The 19,130-nt window shown below is 39.5% G+C and overlaps 2 protein-coding genes across 9 annotated transcripts in view; one reads left to right on the forward strand and one right to left on the reverse strand.

Moving 5' to 3' along the window:
• TFB1M (transcription factor B1, mitochondrial) overlaps positions 1 to 19,130 on the reverse strand; it is a 65,901-nt gene that overhangs the window by 12,986 nt on the left and 33,785 nt on the right. The window contains exon 6 of one of the 8 annotated variants that reach the window (XM_055536057.1): positions 1,913 to 4,704. The exons of 5 other annotated variants lie outside the window; for them this stretch is intronic. In XM_055536057.1, coding sequence (XP_055392032.1) covers positions 4,648 to 4,704 — 57 coding nt within the window. In that variant the 3' untranslated portion in view covers positions 1,913 to 4,647. Of the gene's footprint in view, positions 1 to 1,912; positions 8,618 to 10,472; positions 10,557 to 19,130 lie in introns of those variants that run through there. 2 more of the 8 variants (XM_055536053.1, XM_055536056.1) reach the window with 2 other exon arrangements.
• Positions 6,419 to 7,271, forward strand: CLDN20 (claudin 20). The gene is made up of 2 exons (XM_055536061.1): positions 6,419 to 6,437; positions 6,546 to 7,271. The coding sequence occupies exon 2, from the start codon at positions 6,612 to 6,614 to the stop codon at positions 7,269 to 7,271; it is 660 nt and encodes a 219-aa protein (XP_055392036.1). The 5' UTR covers positions 6,419 to 6,437; positions 6,546 to 6,611.

The raw sequence follows: 19,130 nt of genomic DNA on the forward strand, positions 1-19,130 counted from the left end.
AGTCCTTGCCCTTGTGAGGTTTACATTCTAGAGGTCTTAAGCCAGGGTAAGCAGGGGAGGGGCTCAGAGGTGGTAGGTTTCTTGATTTATTTTCAAGTTTTGGAACAAAAGAATTTGTTGACTGAATGGATATTGGGTATTGAAACAAAGGATGCTTTTAAGATCCAGGGATGCGTCTGCTGTTAACAGACACTGGGAAAGTGGGGAGAATCACTGTGGGGAAGATCAGGAGTTCAGTCCTGTCCCTGACAGATCTGAGACGCCTATCAGTGAGTGAGTCACGTCGCCAGCTGGATATACAAAACTTGGGTGTTCAGTGGGGAAGGGCTGGGAAGAGAGATGTACTAAGATAAACAAAGATAAGGTTTACCTAGAGAAGCCTCTGGACTTAAAAAGATTTCTCTGTACTCTCTACATTGGCAGTGGATAATTATGTCAATGAATTACATTTCCCTGAGCTTCCCTGGTGGCTCAGATGGTAAAGCGTCTGCCTGCAATGCGGGAGACCCGGGTTCGATCCCTGGGTGGGGAAGATCTCCTGGAGAAGGAAATGGCAACCCAGTCCAGTACTCTTGCCTGGAGAATCCCACGGACGGAGGAGCCTGGTAGGCTACAGTCCATGGGGTTGCAAAGAGTCCAGCACAACTGAGTGACTTCACTTTCACTTTCTATGCACTTTTACTTTCTAGCGCCTTTTCCTTGGGCCTCACTGTGCGGCTTGTGCGATCTTAGTTCCCCCACCAGTGATCGAACAGGCCTGGGCCATGTCAGTGAAAGCACCAAATCCTAACTTCTGGACCACCAGGGAAGTCCCTCTGGCTCCTTCTTTATATAAGAAATTCTGCCTTGTGTTAAAGGTCTATAGTTAATGAAAGTTATTTACATTTCAGAAGTTTGCCTTTTAAAAACAGGTGGTTAAGGGACTTCCCTGGTGGTCCAGTGGTTAAGATTCTGTGCTTTCTTTCAATGCAGGGGGTGAGGTTTTGATCGCTGGCTAGGGAACTAAGATTCCAAGACAGTGAGGTGTGGCTGGGGGGTGGGAGAACAGGCAGTTAATACATTATAGGATAAGTGTACTCATCAAGACAGAAAAAAAGAAAAAAAAAAAAAAAACAAAAAGTTCATGAAAACACTAAAGTACAGGGACTTCCCTGGTGGTCCAGTGGTTAAGAATCTGCCTGCGAGTGAAGGGGACACAGGTCTGATCCCTGGCCCTGGAAGGTCCCACATGCTGTGGAGCAACTAAGCCCAGGTGCTACGACTACTGAAGCCTGCGTGCCCTAGAGCCCATGTGCTCCACAAGAGAAGCCACCGCAATGAGAAGCCCAAGCGCCACGATGAAGAGTAGCCCCCACCTGCCACAACTAGAGAAAGCCCACGCTCAGCAACAAAGACGCAGTGTGGCCAAAACTAAATAAATTACTTAAAAAAAAAAAAAAAAAAAAAACAACCAACAACACAAGGTACATTAAAGCATGCTTAAGCCATTTATCCTCAGGAGGCTGTGTTATGCTGGAGGCCAGAGCAGGGAGGTCACCGGCCCCTCCCTCCACGGGCCCCCAGGCAGCCTCAGCACAGGTGAGCGTGCACAACCACCAACCGCACAGGGAGCGGAACAAGCCAAGACACTGAAGGCATCTGGTGGACTCCTGACACAGCAGTGACAGCAATGTTGGGAGTGTCAGTGCCTGAGATTCAGCTCCACTCCATCCAGTAACACAAAGAACTGTTTATATAGCTCCATGAAATAAAAGAAGGAAGTCACGTTTATGTATCAGAATTACAACACTATGGCTAAAAAACAAAGGCAAAGACATTCGACTTCAAAGAGGAGAAAACAATACGTATCTTGCTAAATGCCAGACTTAGAGAAGATTAAAACCAACCAACAAAAAACTTAGAAAGATACAGATAACTGAAACATGCCTTTTTATTAGTCACAGCTTTTTAAAGAAATGAATAACATCTAACATGGCTATTAGCAGTAGTAAAAATTTAAACATCCAACCACACGTAAAATTATCTTCCGTTCTCATAATGGTTATAAACACACAGCTTGTAGAATTAAAATTACTGAGGTAGAAAAAAATGAGAACCCAAAGTAGATGAAGATGAAATATGTCTGTACCATTATTCATGGTCCAGCACCTCAGTGTTTGCTTTTGGTTTCATCTAACATGTTTCATCACATTATTTCGATGTAATTTCTTTACAACATTTTCTAAAATCTATTAAGTGATACTTTAGAAATCTTTCTCAGTGTAAAGGCTAACAGAAGAAAATTCAGGATACCCACCTCTTACCCTTCCTGGAAAAACACTTGTAGGTTTACTGATCAGATTCTAGTCATCAGCTGGTACTGGATTTTCTTTTTACTTTTATAAAAATATATATGTTTAAACCTGTCTTTTGAATGTTTAGTCTGAAAGCTACCAATTTTGTGAATCTTGATTTCACACAAGTCAGAAGCACCAGGATAAAAAGAAAGTCTCACTGAACTATCATTTGCAAAGCACAATCTAGTTCAAAATATTTCAGACCACATTCTTTAATTGGGTCATTAAGTAATAAACTGTATCTCCCAACATAAAAATTCAAAAATAAATTATAACTATGGACTAAAACATAATATTAAAAGAAAAGAAAGTCTTTCTGTCAGCGCCCAAATAATTCCTCCTCTGTATATTGTGACACAAGAGCATTTTCAGCTTTCAGGTTTCGACAAATCCTGTTGTAACAACAACTCCCTCCCTTCCCCGCCTCTCTTGTCTTAATTCTCCCACAGCTCAAAAAATGAGATGGAGAACCTGGTATTTATCTTCTAGCACCATCAGCAGTTTTCACCTCTCCAGATTTCTGTGTTGCTCATTGCTATCAGCAAGTTAACTTGGTGGAGTTTTATCATTAATATTCAGAAGCTGTGAACTAAGCCTCATGAATGTGGTGTCTCCTCATCAGACCTTGTTGGGGTTCAACTGAAGGCGACTGACAGAAGAGAGTTAAGATACTGAAGGCTGCTGACAAAAGGTATGGAAAATGAGGAGCTTCCATAATGCTTGGGGATCTAAATATAGACCTTCGCGTATAACTTGGCTTGAATTATAAGTTGTAAAGCTGTTTTTAAATGCTAGATTTGATATAAATAAATCTTGTCTGGAAAACTGACTTTACATTTTCATGAAATCCAGTTCAGAATTTCTTTGGGAAATAGCTCATGAATTTAACATTATAGGTTCTGTTCTATATGCAGATTTTGGAAGCATGAGAGCGCTATTTAGAACTAAGTTTTTACATGTGACCTCTCTGCTTTTGCCTACTTTCACAGTATTTCACCACCACAACCACTGAAACAAAGTATTCCTTTATTCTCTATGAGATAGAAATTTGAAAGAACAGGCCACAAACTGTACCATGCTTATGGCTGGAGACAGAGAGGGAAAAAAAAAAAGATTTCACAGCAATAGCTAAGATGCCAGTATATTTTTATGAAAGGAAAAGAGTGACCTTCATTTTGGAGAATGAATTCTAAGTTTTTTATGCAGAGGAAAGTACTTAAGAGTCCAACATTCACTATAAGTGAGCACTGTGCTAACTTAATGCAGTGTCATATTGTTTACACTGATTTTGGCCGTCTGTAATTTATCACTGCCAGCACTTGTTAATTAAGATGAACAGGCTGTCTGCAAGTCTGAGTTACACTGTAATTTATAAAATGTATTGGTTAATGGGAAGAAAAGAGTTATAATTGGGAAGCTGAGCACAGACTGCACAGACTGATCAACACATAAAGGTTACTCAACCAAAGTGAAAAAAAAAAAAAAGAAATAAGATGCTGATAGGGAATGCTAACAGCAGTCTCACTCTTAAAGAATCCCTTAAGCTGAGAGTGGTCTGAGAAGGCAGCACTTGAGTGAGCTGGCTGGAGTCTGAAATGCTAGAACTCAAACCTGAAAACAGCTGTTATGAAACTACAGACATGTGCTTTACTTTTTTTTTCTAGAAACCATAACTTTTATTTTGGTCTCAGATATGAAAAGAAATTTGGAAAACAGAGAAAGAATGAACTGCAGGATGGCAGGCAAAGCCAAGGTACTCTGATGCTACTGACTCTAAGAATTCAAAATCTCAGAGAAATATCCTGAAACGGTAGAATTTACATTTTAAGATTATGAACAAAAATAGAACAATCGAATTCAGACAGCCCAGGATTTAACCTCTTGGGGAATCAATGTTATTATAACCATACTGAACTATACAACTATATTCGCGGTAACACAGGCATGGAGTTGCATTACTGTAGATACCTCACAAAAGCCAGACATGATGGACCTCGGTGAGTCTCTGAAGCTAAGCCATTTGCTCGTTTGCCTTATTACTTCCCTCTGGAGTCTCTCTCTCTCTCGGTGAGAATGGGAGTGAGGGAAGTTGACCATTAACGGTGGTTTTTGCCTCCAGATACAGTAGCATTGTCCCTGCTTCCCACGGGAAGCACACATGAGGATTTCACCAGGAATTACTGTGGTAGGCAGAGGCGGACAGGGTGAGGACACTGAGAGGGTCAGAAGCGGGAAGCAGGCACTGCTGATCTACTGCTGAGGCGATTTACCACCTAAGTGTCCTAATCTGAAACAATGGTGATGGCCAAGATTATAGACCTATGGTTTCCTTCACCTCTAAGAGTCTATGAAAATGAATGGAATCGGCCTAAGGAAGGAAGAGGGAAAAAAACACCATTAAATATTGGTGCCATTAAATATCAACTGTCACATGACATAAAAATTTAAAAATACTAATAACGATGTCAGGTATAGTTTACTGAGTACCTTCCACAGGTTAGGTAACTTCATTACCGTATGTACCTCCATGTTACAGACACTATGATCCTCCCACTTTCCAGAAGAGGATATGAGGCACAGCGGGGTTCTGGAAAGCCAGGATTTGACCCAGGTATTTTATTAGATTCAGAGCTCATACTGCCTTGTGTGAAACAGACTTGAATCATTATAGAGCCATTCTAACACATCATTCAAAAATTAATTAGGAAATACACAAAAGTCAGTATTGCTGTATTTCAGAAACTATTATATTTTCCTCAAAGAGGGCAATAAATATTGTCAGATTAAAACACAGCAAGCACTATCTTTTCCCTCTTATAAAAAGAAAGGGAGGGTGGGTGCAAAGAAAAGTGTGAATTATTTTTCTTACTTTCTCAAATACAAATGATGTGGTTACTTCTGCTTTGTACTTTCAAGATCCTATGTCACTACTTCTGAATCATTTAGAATAACCGGTTTTGCAGCAGACTTCATTTGGGTCAGGGAACGGTTCTGGTCCCCACTAGAAAGGATCTCACATTCTTAAAAGCAAAAGACACTGGCTCAGTTGTTTCAGTTTTGAATAACTTATACCTGAAGTGAGGCAATGGCATACCTTGTTGCTAAGTCACTTCAGTCGTGTCCGACTCTGTGTGACCCCACAGACAGCAGCCCACCAGGCTCCACCATCCTTGGGATTCTCCAGGCAAGAACACTGGAGTGGGTTGCCATTTCCTTCTCCGATGCATGAAAGTGAAAAGTGCAAGTGAAGTCGCTCAGTCGTGTCCGACTCTTAGCGACCCCATGGACTGCAGCCTACCAGGCTCTCCGTCCATAGGATTTTCCAGGCAAGAGTACTGGAGTGGGGTGCCATTGCCTTCTCCGAATGGTATGCCTTAGGTAAAGATTTTCCAAATTGGAAATCAGAGATATCATGCTAGTGAGTTTGAGTTCTTTCTACTACTTTCTTCTCCTTCTTTAACAATTCACTTGGCCCATGTGAATGGCATGAAGAGTGTTTAATAGATTTTTAAAATAATCATTTTTCAGTACTGAAAACTTTTCTAATATATATTTATAAATCAATTTTAACAGATGGGTTTAAACTATTCTTATTACCAATAGAGTATTTTAATTAGAAATAACATTTTTAAAACCTCTAATACTATTAAAATCCTTTATCACCTATCCTGCAGCTGGAATTCAATGCCTAAATCTCCTAACAAGGTACAGGCCTATCCTACAGACAACTTCAGCAGGGTTTAAATTTTAAATAAAACTACTATATATAAAATAACTAACAAGAACCTACTGTATAGCACAGGGAATGCTACTCAATATTCTGTAATGACTTACAGAGAATAGAATCCAAAAAAGAGTGGATGTATGTATAACTGATTGACTTTGCTGTACAGCAGAAGCTATAACGTTATAAATTAATTACACTCCAATAAACACTTTTTAAAAATTTAAGTCAAGAAACAAAGTGGACATCTCCTTCCTTGACTCCATGCACCAAGCACCACCTGACCAAAATCACTGAGGAAACGTCAGCCCCGGGGGCCTGGTGTGAGCTTCTCTCCTGGGAGGCGGTAACCTCGTCCCCTGCGGAGGCCTCGTCAGGTGTGTCTCAGTTTTCACTGTTCACAGAAGTCTTTGTTTGTCCTTTCTTTCAGTCCTGATCTTGTCTTCTTTCCCCAGCCTTTTGTTACTTGGTTTTCTACTGTGCAGAAATAGCTACAATTCTGACCGAGAGCCGTCAGGGTTTTCTGGGAGGACAGAGGTCGCAGCGACGTCATGGCCGCGGCGGGTGTCGAGCTCCTGGCTTTCGCCCTGGCCTTATCTGGGGTCTCTGGAGTCCTCGCGGCCACGCTGCTGCCCAACTGGAAGGTGAACATGGATGTGGGCTCCAACATCATCACGACCATTGAGCGGCTGGAAGGGCTGTGGATGGACTGCACGTGGTACAGCACCGGGATGTTCAGCTGCACCCTGAAGTACTCCGTCCTGGCCCTCCCCAGCCACGAGCAGGCCGCGCGGGCTGCCATGATCCTGGCTTGCATCCTGTCTGCGGTGGGGATCTGCACTTCCACAGTGGGGATGGAGTGCACTCGCTTAGGAGGGGACCCGGAAACCAAGAGGCATGCCTGTTTTGCTGGAGGAGTTTGTTTCCTGTCTGCAGGGACCTCTGGTTTAATACCGACTGTGTGGTACACAAAGGAGATCATAGCAAACTTTCTGGACTTGACGGTTCCACAAAGCAACAAACATGAGCCTGGAGGAGCTGTCTACCTTGGAATCATTTCGGCCGTGCTGCTGGTGATCTCTGGCATGATCTTCTGCACATCCTGTCTGAAGAAGAATTCGGGAGCTTTGCTCCACCCATGCAAGCAGCCACCCGTCTCCACCGCACAGCCAGAGGACGGTTTGGCATACAGCCTGAAGGACTATGTGTGAAAAACTGTGTGATGCACATGGAATTTTTAGGTGCCTGCTGTGACTTTTGTCTTCAAATACCAGAATTGTGCTTAACTTTCTCTACAAAGAATGTGAAATACTTTAAAAATGAAGTTTTTAAAAATGCTAGATTTTGTGTATACCTGTTTTACATTACTTTCCCATTATTGTCATGTTTTATCTGAAGATTTATAAAAGAAAGAGGTTCAGATTATATTAATAAGGCAATTATTTCACAGCCTTTTCTTCTTAAAGATAAACTGTTGATACATCTTACTGCTGCTGCTAAGTCACTTCAGTTGTGTCCGACTCTGTGCAACCCCATAGACAGCAGCCCACCAGGCTCCCCCTTCCCTGGGATTCTCCAGGCAAGAGCACTGGAGTGGGCTGCCATTACATCTTACTAACCGGAGAAGAACTAAGTATAAAAAGCACCTTGTCCTGGTGTTAATTCAGGATATCATCTGCTTTTGCTATCTCTGCCTGACAACAGTAACTTACTTCTGTTTTCAAGCTCCATTGTATGACTGCACCTTACGTACAGAAGATGTCCACTTGTTTCAGAGGTGGCCCAAACCCCAAGTCCCCATCCACTGTGGCCTCCCAGCAGAGGACATTTTTTACACTTTAGGAAATATAATCTCCATACAATATGGCGTTCAAAGATTAGGTGGAAATAAAGGAAATTGGTAAATGCTACCACAGCAAAGCAAAATCAAACTAAACCCAAACTGAAATCTCTAGGACTTTTAAAGCATTATGTATAAGCTAAGTGAAAACAAGAAGAATCTGTTTTAAAATGCTTATGAACTGCCCTCTTGTGGCTGCTAACAAGAGGACTCTCCAGATTAGGTTCATTTACCTCTCGCATTTTTGATTTGCCCCTGTCATTTAATATCACACTGATTAGTATTTGAATGCTAAAGGTTACTTTCAAGTTGTCATTTTTTCTTCTCAAGTTTGATTCATGTTAAAAACGTTTTTACAAATGAGCTGCTTCAATTAATGGTTATGAAAATGTTTTAAAGAATAAAGAATGCTTTAAAAGTTAAATTATCTTATATGTAATTCAAATATTTAAAGAAAATAAAAACTGGATTTTCCAATGTGCAAAAGAAACACCGCACACAAATGTTTCTAATAATTTATTCATTTAAGCTTAGTTATTGTTCATAACAATGGTAAAAAGGGAAAGGCTACTTCATTATGTATTAATAACTAAGAAAGTGGGAAGTTATCTTTTATGTGAATAAATAATTTTGAATTGTGCATATGAAGTACAGACTAAAATATTTTACAGCTGTTTTATTTGATAGATCATTCTCTCCTGCATCATCATCAAAGATCTAAAATAAAGATATGATTGCACATGGGGATTAGGAATGCATTTATGTATATATTCCTTTTGAGTGGTCAAAATATCTTCTAAGCAAATGTCATCTGTATTTTTAGCTATATGACTTGAGAATATACTAACTTTATTGACTTTAAAGGATTTCCATCATAGAGTGTAATTTTGCAAAATTTGTTGCATATTTCTGTTTACCTCCAACAATTTTGTTCATTTCATTGTGTTTTATAAATAAAAAGTATCATCTGCAAAAAAGCAATTTTGTTTCTTCCCTGGATTTATATTTATTGCTTATTTTACTCGAGTACATATGAAAGCATAACTAATTAAATTGAATTATAATTAAGCATAATTAAAATGGATTATAATTGTAAATACTTTTTTTTCTATTCAACACTTGTTTTATCTGATTTTTAAGGAGGACAATGCTGGTATTTTTCTAATTATAAAACTGACTTTTAATTTACACATTTTTCTTTTAGACTCATCCACTTCCAAAAAGCATTTGAGGCAATTTAAAATAAAACTGCTGGCCCAATAAATACAAAAACCAAAAGATAAAGAAGACAGGCTAAAATCACAAAGAAAAGGAAGACAGGAATAATCCTGGTTTACAGTTGTTAAAGCAATTAAATATGAACTTTAGTTTTGAACTTCCTAGGTAACCAGGTCAGAGAAGGCCACATAAGGAATGTGACAGCTTTGTCTAGTGGCAGAAACCAGAGCTGTGGGTGGCACCATACCCCTAACCCCGCTCCCCGAGCTGTTGTGGGTACTGGATGCTAATGGCTCATGGATCAGGGGCTGACTCTACTGAAGGTCAGGGCACCACTGCTTCCAGGAGGTGGAGTCAGACTGACAGTGGTACATCAAGGTACTCCCCTGTATCTTCTGTGGACTCATCCATTGACTAAGCTTAAGATTATTTTACCAGAGGTTGAGGCCTCAAGAGCTGGGGGCAAGTGCAGCTGAAAGCCTCTAAACTGCTGTTGTTCTCAAAGGCCACGTGTGGATGCCCCAAACTGCTGACCTTTATGTCAGGGGTGTAACATCTTTAATTCATCTAAGATTGTACTAACACAATTTTATGCTTTCAATCTGTACTATGTTAGGGTGTTACTTGCTCCATATACCATACTTCTAAATAGACAAAATAAGATATAAATTATATGTCTTAAAAGTTATAATCAAAAAAAAAGTTATAATCCACATTACTTTATTAGGATATTACAACTAGTCCATAAATAATTGTTTATAACCATAACAGTAAGCCTCTTGATGAAAGTGAAAGAGAAGAGTAAAAAAGTTGGCTTAAAACTCAACATTCAGAAAACTAAGATCATGGCATCCGGTCCCATCACTTCATGGCAAACAGATGGGGAAACAGTGACAGACTATTTTTGGGGGCTCCAAAATCACTGCAGATGGTGACTGAAGACATGAAATTAAAAGACCCTTGCTCCTTGGAAGAAAAGCTATGACCAACCGAGACAGCATATTAAAAAGCAGAGGCATTACTTTGCCAACAAAGGTTCATCTAGTCAAAGCTCAGGCTTTTCCAGTAGTCATGTATAGACGCGAGAGTTGGGCTATAAAGAAAGCTGAGCACCAAAGAACTGATGCATTTGAACTGTTGTGTTGGAGAAGACTCTTGAAGAGTCCCTTGGACTTCAGGTAGACCAAGCCAGTCCATCCTAAAGGAAATCAATCCTGAACATTCAAGGGAAGGCTGATGCTGAAGCTGAAACTCCAAAACTTTGGCCACCTGAAGTGAAGAACTGACTCACTGGAAAAGACTCTGATGCTGGGAAAGATTGAGGGCAGGAGGAGAAGCAGGCGACGGACGATGAGATGGTTGGATGGCATCACCGACTCAATGGACATGAGTTTGAGCAAGCTCCAGGAGTTGGGGATGGACAGGGCGGCCTGGCGTGCTGCAGCTCATGGGGTCACAAAGAGTCGGACACGACTGAATGACTGAACTGCTAACAGTAAGATCTACCTTTAACTGTCTCCTTGTGTGAGATACTCCTGTTAGGATTGCATATCGATTATTTCTATTCCTCACCAACACCACTAAGGGTGACGTTACTACCCTATTTGATGTATTAAAACGCAGCCTATTAACATGACCAAGTTCTCAGAACTAGGAGCACTGGAATTCCAGGAGGACCAGCTGACTTGAAAGCACTTCTAGCTCTTCTACCAGTGTCTCTGTCACATCAATCAGAAGGGCCTGCTGCAATTCTCAGATTGTATCTAAGTGTCTTTTCTGCTACCTTGGAGTATAGGACAGTGATGTGGAAAGGATGTTAAAGCAGCAGATCCACGACCACAATTTATAACAGAAAAAAGGTGACATAAAATTTTGAGGGAATAGCTAATGGCTCAGGATTTCTCACACTTAAGTATGGCAGTCTCACAGTATCTGTGGGGCACTGGTTCTAGGACCCCCATGGATTCCAAAAATCAAAGGACACTCAAGTAAGTCCCTTATACAGTGTGGCACAGCATTCGCACAGATCCTACATACATCTTCCCAAATACTTTCAATCATCTCCAGATTACTTATAATACCTAATACAAAGTAAATGGTATGTAAATAGATGACAATAAGTGGCAAATTCAACCTTTCTTTTTTGGAATGTTCTGGAATTTTTTTTTCTATTTTTAATCTGGGTGTTGACTAAGTCTACCAATGTGGAACCATGGATATGGAGACTGACTACAATGTGCAGTCTAATTGAAAAAAATTACTGTGGAACCCCAGAAATGTATGGATTCTCAGGGGTTTTCAGATGCCAGCTTGAGAGACTTAAACTAATCCTATGTTCTCATGGAAGCATTTTTCAACTGTGAATCTGTACTGCAAAAGAGATTTTGTCTTCTAATTGGTAAAATAATGTTATTAACTCAGTGAAAGAAAAATACAAAATTATAAAAAATTCTAACTTAATCCATTTACTACAAATTGTAAGAAAAATTAGAATAGACAAATTAGCCTAATTTTAAGAACCTAAGAGATTGTGGTTTCTGTAAATAGAAAAGAATTTGGGGTTCAAACTTTGGGGACTGCGCTAGAGAAGTTAATGAGAGGGAAGAGTCTGGCAAGAGTGAGCCAGGTGTAGCTGTAATAAGTTTACAGCAGTGAAAGTTCTGTCATTAAAGCTTGATTTTGATTAAGTTAGTTAAAGACTGATTATTAGAAGGGTTAATCGATTCTCGCAGGAAAAATCCTAAGATGGTTGTAAGTAAGCCTTTCTTGTTATATCAAAAGAATTTCTCCAAATCTAATTCTTAGAATTTGATTAAGAACACGTATTGAATTTTAGTAAATTTCTTCTGAGCATCTACAGAGAATTAACCTCCCCCTCTCAACTCTTTCAGGAATCTGCCTGCATCTCTATTTTAGCACTGAGCATATTTTGTCTGTATTGTGCTTGAGACGTTCTCTTCTTCTGTTTAGAAGGATTTAGCCAGCAGGACCGCCATGTATTGTTATTTTTTATCAATTCTGTAAAAACTCTTCCCCTTTCTTATGAAAATGAATTCTTAAAGATTTGCTCAATGTTAACGATCAGTCAAATATTTTCTGGCTTTCCTCAAGAGTACTCCTGATTTGCCCTAATATGGTAAAACTACTTTAGAGAAGTAGCATATTCTTTTACAACTAAAATTTAATCATTTGTTTCCTTTATAATAATACATTCTCTCTCCCTTGATAACCATTTGCTTAGGTTACAAATAAATCACCTACATGTATTATTTATAACACAATAAAAACTAAGCAAAGAAAACTGCTGTATGCTTAGTTTGCCAAAAAAGCAAACATCCTTGGGGCGGGGGGGCGGGGGGGGGGGGGAATCAAAGACACAGCTAGCTTTTTTACAAATAATAATTTCATAAGGCCTTAATCCTGGAAGGGGCAGTACTTTTAGTTAACTACATGCGTGTTCAGTCACTCAGTTGTGTCTGACTCTTTGCGAACCCATAGATTGCAGCCTACCAGGTTCCTCTATGGAATTTTCCAGGCAAGAATACTGGAGTGGGTTGCCATTTCCTTCTCCAGGGGATCTTCCTGAGTCAGGGGTCGAACCCAGGTCTTCTGCATTGGCAGGTGGATTCTTCACCACTAAGTCACCTGGGAAGTGCTTTAATAAACTACATGTGGATCTTATCCTTTTAAATAAAAGATAAAGTTGATAATAACCTCCAAACACCATCAATTACTCTAAACTAGGTAACTAAAACAAAGAAAAACCTTCCAGTAAAAATACTCTAATACCCACCCTAAGAAACCTCTGGTAAAAAGCCTGAAGATTCTGGATGCCAATGATAATCACCAATATAAAAGCCTAAAGTAAAGATCTTGGTTCCTGATATAACTGGGTCTTATACTATTGAAAGTCTTGTACACACACATATATATGCCTTATAAGAAGAGAGAAAGCACTAAGGTGACTTGGTCTTCATTACAGTGGCCACCTGTTCTAGGGCAAAAAATCCCTGAGAGCACCAATGTGTTAAATTTGATGAGCTAAAAGGTATCTTCAAACAAATTCTGTCTAGGATCTAAAAGGATCTATTATTTTGGAAGAAGTTATTTACAATGTCTGAAAGCTTGACATGCTGAAGGAAGGTAATACTTAGTTTGATTAAGAAAAAGATGACAATTAAGTCTGCTATAAAAGTGGAAGACGGACTGAATTCCTAAAGGCCCCGGAAAGCTTGGGTAACTGTGACTGACGTGGCAGAGGAAGTGGAAGCTGGCAGCAAAGGCCATGGAGATGCCTCAGATCATGATTCAGTAGGTACAAACAGGTCGAATGCTACTGGTCAGGGGCTCCATTCTAAACCTATAACATACACCTACACCTAAATCTAAAAACCACATAACACAATTTTTCATGATATCTATTTATATCAGTGAATGTCAAAGAATCCAAAGGAAGCTTTGCAAGACTTTATACTTGAGTTTCAACAAGAAGAAAACTGCTCCTCACTAGCTGTGAACTCCTGAAGGGAGATGTCTGATTTCTCATTCCTGTTACCACCACCTCTCTGCCTAGCTTAGGGCTTTTCATGCAGTTGGGGCTCAGTGTACCTTCAATGAAGAAATAAGATTTTATACTACATGTATGTCCTGTAGTAATTCATCCAGCAGTGGTTTTGTTAAACTAGACACTGGCTTATTGATTTGTATTTCTGGCAAAGAAGCTTTGTTTCTGTATTTAGCTTTTATTCTTCTGTGATTAGCATATAATAGTCAGAGCCTAGTTTAATATCCAACTATTTTTCCACAGATGACTCATCACAAGTAAAGCTGTCAAAACAAAGTTTCTCCAAAAAGTGGGGGAAATCATTATAAATAAAAAATATTTGGATTCTGAAAGTGACGTCAGCATCTTGGTAGCAATGAGTCGTTTCTTTCAGTCCTCTCATTTACAACTCATCATTCACACCAGACCAACTAGCAGACTTCCTGCGCTGCAGCAAGTAGACAGGATCCTGGAGGGGGCTTTGGGCCCAAAGATGGTGGTGAGCCGACCCTACCCCCAGTGACTTGATGGGGGCAGGGGTGGGGGAAGCAAAACTGGAGATTGAAATCCATGGCGGACATGCAGGGCACAGAGAACTTGTGGAGGTCAGCCAGACAGAGGGAGAACCAGGCACGCCACTGGAGCACAACAGAGACCAGCCTGGAGGCGAGGAGGAGGAACTCGAGGAGTCAGTCCCTCTCCCTGCCTAGGGCTGAGTTTTCATCAGGACAGTGAGAACTTGCCTCACAGAGGAGATGGAAAGAGAAAGGGGCGAGTGGCTGACTGCCCAGCTGTACAGGTTACAACTGGAGGGACCCGATTCTCTCCAGCAGCATCTGGATTTTTGAGGAGAAACCTCTGTGACCGAGGGGAGGGAGAGGAAAGGGAACGAGGCAGACGAGTATAACAGAGGGCAGGGAAGGTACTGTTACCTGCTGTCTGCCTTGGACCCCTGGAAGCATCCCCACTTGAGGGTGTTCTCACTGGGCTGTGAGCATGCAAAGCCTCCAGCACTGAGCCCAAACCTCCCTCCACTCTGCCACCAGCTTTTCCTACAGCACTTTTTTTTTTTTTTTAAAACACTCCCCACCACTGCCCGCCATCCAGAGTGTAGCCCCAAAACCAGATCAGATAGAGACACCAAAAACCTGAGCTACAGCGCCACCGTCTGGAAAACAAGGGTTTCTATTACGTTTACCAAAGTAAACAAGTAAGTGTATTACTTTAAAAGCAACGGCAGAGGCACATTCCAGTCAAACACAATGAAAATCAGGGTAATACGGTATCACAAAAAGAAAATGATAGTTCTCCAGTAACTAAACTCAAAGGCACAGGATATTGTAATCTAACTTATAAAGAATTAAAAATAGCTGTTATGATGAAATTCAATGGGCCACAAGTAAACTCAGAGCTTTCCCCTGGTGGCTCAGATGGTAAAGAATCTGCCTGTAATGCAGGAGAACCAGATTTGATCCCTGGGTTGGAAAGATGCCCTGGAGAAAGAAACGGCAACCCATTCCAGTATTCTTGCCTGGAGAACTCCATGGACAGAGGAGCCTGGGGGGCCTACATCCAATGGGGTCACAACGAGTCAGATACGACTGAGTGACTGACACTTTCACTTTCAAACTCAGAAAGGCAATTTGATGAACTCAAGAATAAAATTAATGAACAGAATGAGGTCTTTACCAAAGAGACTGAAATTTTAAAAAAGAACCAAATTCTGGAGCTGAAAAATTCAATGAATGAGATGAAAAATACATTAGAAAGCTTAAGAAAGGGCAGATCAGACTGAAGAAGGAATTACGAACTTCAAAGACGGGAATTTAGGAATGACTCAGGAGTGAGATAAAATTTTTAAAAGTGAAGAAACCCTGAGACCTATCAGGTATGAGGAGAAAGCCAAATATAAGAATAATTGATCTATGTAGAGAAGAGAGCAGAGGGTATATTTAGAAAAATAATTGCTGACAGCTTCTCAAACCTGGGGAAAGAACCTAGCATACATGTCCAAGAAGCTAAAAGAACATCCTATCACCTCAATACAAAAGACCTTATCCAAGATACATTATAACGAAACTGTCAAAAATCAACCATAGAGAAAGAATCTTAAAGGCATGGGGTGGGGGTGTGGGGAGGAAGTAACCTACAAAGAAACTCTCTCTGGGCTAACAGCAGATTTCTCAGCAGAAACATTACAGGCCAGGAGAGAGTGGAATGACATATTCAAAGTGTTAAAAGATAAAAATCACCAGCCAATTATCTGTCAAAGTTATCCTTCAAATATGAAGAAGAAATAAAGGCTTTCCCAGCAAACAAAAACTGAGGGAGTTCACACCACTAGACCTCCTTGAAAGAAATGGTAAAGGAATTCTTCAAACTGAAATAAGAATACATTATTTACTGAAAATAAAAGAAAAAGTTCACAATACCCTGGAAAAGGTGAAAAATAGTCCGAATTAGAAAACTTTAACCCTATTAGAATGGTATGTTAGCCACTTAATTATAGCATAAAGGCTTAAGGAAAGCTATTACAATTTCTCAATGAATTCACAGCACTAAAAGAGATAAATTGTGATAAAGATATATAAGTGCAAGAGTAAAAGGGTAGAATCTTTATAGACAAATAAAGATAAGGTGATATCAGCATAAGAAGAACTATTTTATTTCTGAGATTTTTTTATGTAAGCCTTATGTTAAACACAAAGCCAAACTCTAGAGTCATGAAAGATAGAAAAGGAAAGATTGAGTAAACGACTATGGAAACCCACCACATTAGAAAGATAAACAGACACAGAGAGGAAAAAAACAATGTGATACAAAATAACCAGAAGGCATAAGGAAGACAGCAGTGGTAAATCCTCTGTCAATAATCTCTCTAATATAAATGAACTGAATTCACCAATCAAAAGACACACAATGACTAGATGGATTAAAAAAAAAAACCAAAAACCCAACATTGCTCATGAAATACAAATCAAAACCACAATGAGGTATCATCTCACACTGGTCAGAATGGCCATCATCAAAAAGTCTACAAACAATAAATGCTGGAGAGGGTGAGGAGAAAGGGAATCCTTGTACACTGCTGGTGGGAATGCAAACTGATACAACCACTATGGAGAACAGTATGGAGATTCTTAAAAAACTAGGAATAAAACTACAATAGAAACCAGCAATCCCACTACTGGGCACATACCCTCAGGAAACCAGAACTGAAGAAGATACCCAATGTTAACTGCAGCACTATGTACAACAGCTAGGACATGGAAGCAACCTAGATGTCCATTAGCAGATGACTGGATAAGGAAGTTGTGGTACACATACCCAATGGAATACTACTCAGCTATAAAAAAGAAACGCGTTTGAGTCAGTTCTAATGAGGTGGATGAACCTAGAGCCTTAATTATACTGAGTGAAGTCCGAAAGAGAAAGACAAATACCATATATTAACGCATATATATGGAATCTAGAAAGACGGTACCAAAAATCCTATGTACAGGGCAGCAAAGGAGACACAGACATAAAGAAAAGAATTTTGGACTCAGCAGGAGGAGGGGAGGGTGGGATGATTTGAGAAAAAAGAAACACATACCTTATCACAGGTGAAATAGGTAACCAGTGCGAGTTTGATGTATGAAGCAGGGCACCCAACGCTGGTGCTCCATGACAACACTGGGGGGGGGGGGGGGGGACAGGGGAGGGAGGGAGGGTTCATGGATACCCACAGCCAATTCACACTGATGTATGGCAGAACCATCACAGTAAAGTAATTATCCTCCAATTGAAATAAAACAACAACAACAACTATATGCTACCTACAAGAAGCTCATTTCAACTCTCAAGACACACATAGGCTCAGAGTGTAGGGCTGGAAGTAGAAATCAAAAGAAAAGGGGCCGAGCCATTTGTGTATCAGATAAAAGAGACTTCAAGCCAAAAACTGGTTAACAAGAGACAAACAAGGTTGTTACATAATGATAAAAGGGTCAATACATCTTTAAAATACTACAATAGTAAATATATATATACTCAACATTGGAGTACTTTAATATATTAAGCAAATCCTAAGGGAGAAATAGATGACAATGCAGTAAGAGTAACAAACTTCAATATGCCACTGTCAGCAACAGACAGATCATCCAGACAGAAAATCAACAAGGAAATGTTGGAGTTAAATCGTACTCTAGAGTAAATGGACTTAAGCATATAAAGAACATTCCACACAACAGCAGAGAATACACATTCTTCAAATGCACACGGGACATTTTCTAGTATAGATCATGATAAGGCACAAATCTCAGAAAATTAAAGATGGAAATCACACCTATTATCTTTTCTGACCACAATGGTATTGAAAGTAGAAATCAACAAGAAGAAAGCTGGAAAGTCTACAAATATGTGGAAACTAAATAACAGACTTCTGAACAACCAACTGGTCAAAGAAGAAGTCAAAAGAGAAATAAATCTCACATAATAAATGAAAATATAACATATTGAAAAACTATGGAATGTGGCAAAAGCAGTTCTGAGATGTTTACAGCAATAAATACATATATTAAGAACTTAAAAAATCTCAAACAACCTAACTTTATACCTCAAGAAATAAGAAAAAGAACAAGGTTAGCAGAAGGAAATAAAGATCAGAGTGGAAATAAACGGAGTTTATTAAAAAATAAAAAAAAAAACCAAAAGCTGGTTCTTTGAAAAATTAAAAGTAACAAACCTTTAGCCAGACTAAGAAAAGAGAAGACTCAGAATCAGAAATGAAAAAGGAGACATTACAACTGAGACTAAAGAAACACACAGGAACAGACAAGACAACCATGAACAAATTATATGCCAACAAATGAGACAACTCAGAGGAAATGGAAACGTTCTTAGAAACACACAACCAACCAAGGCTGAATAAGGAAGAAACAGAAAATCTGAACAGACCAATGGCAAGCAGAGGTTGAATCAGTAATCAAAAGCCTCCCAACACAGAAAACCCCAGGACTAGACGGCTTAACTAAAAAATTCTACCGTTCAAAGAAGAATTAACATCAATCTTTCTCAAACACTTCTGAAAAACTGTGGAGGAGGGGATATTTCCAAACTCATTCTATGAAAACAGCATTCACCTGAAAACAAGGCCAGATAAGGCTACCACAAGAAAACTATAGACCAATATCCCTAATGAATACAGATGAAAAATTCTCACCAAATATTAGCAAACCAAATTTGAGAATACAAAAGGATTATATACCATGACGATGTGGGACTCATTCCTGGGATGTAAAGATGATTCAACATATGCAAATCAATAAATGTAACACATGACACATCAATTAAATGAAAGAAAATCATGTGATGATCTCACTAGATGCAGAGAAGGCATTGGACAAAATACAACTTCAAGATGAAAACATTTATAATAATGATAATACCACCATCAGGGTAACACATATAAACCTAGATGTTTGGTCA

This window comes from Bubalus kerabau, chromosome 9 (genome assembly GCF_029407905.1).
Source record: "Bubalus kerabau isolate K-KA32 ecotype Philippines breed swamp buffalo chromosome 9, PCC_UOA_SB_1v2, whole genome shotgun sequence".
NCBI lineage: Eukaryota > Metazoa > Chordata > Mammalia > Artiodactyla > Bovidae > Bubalus > Bubalus kerabau.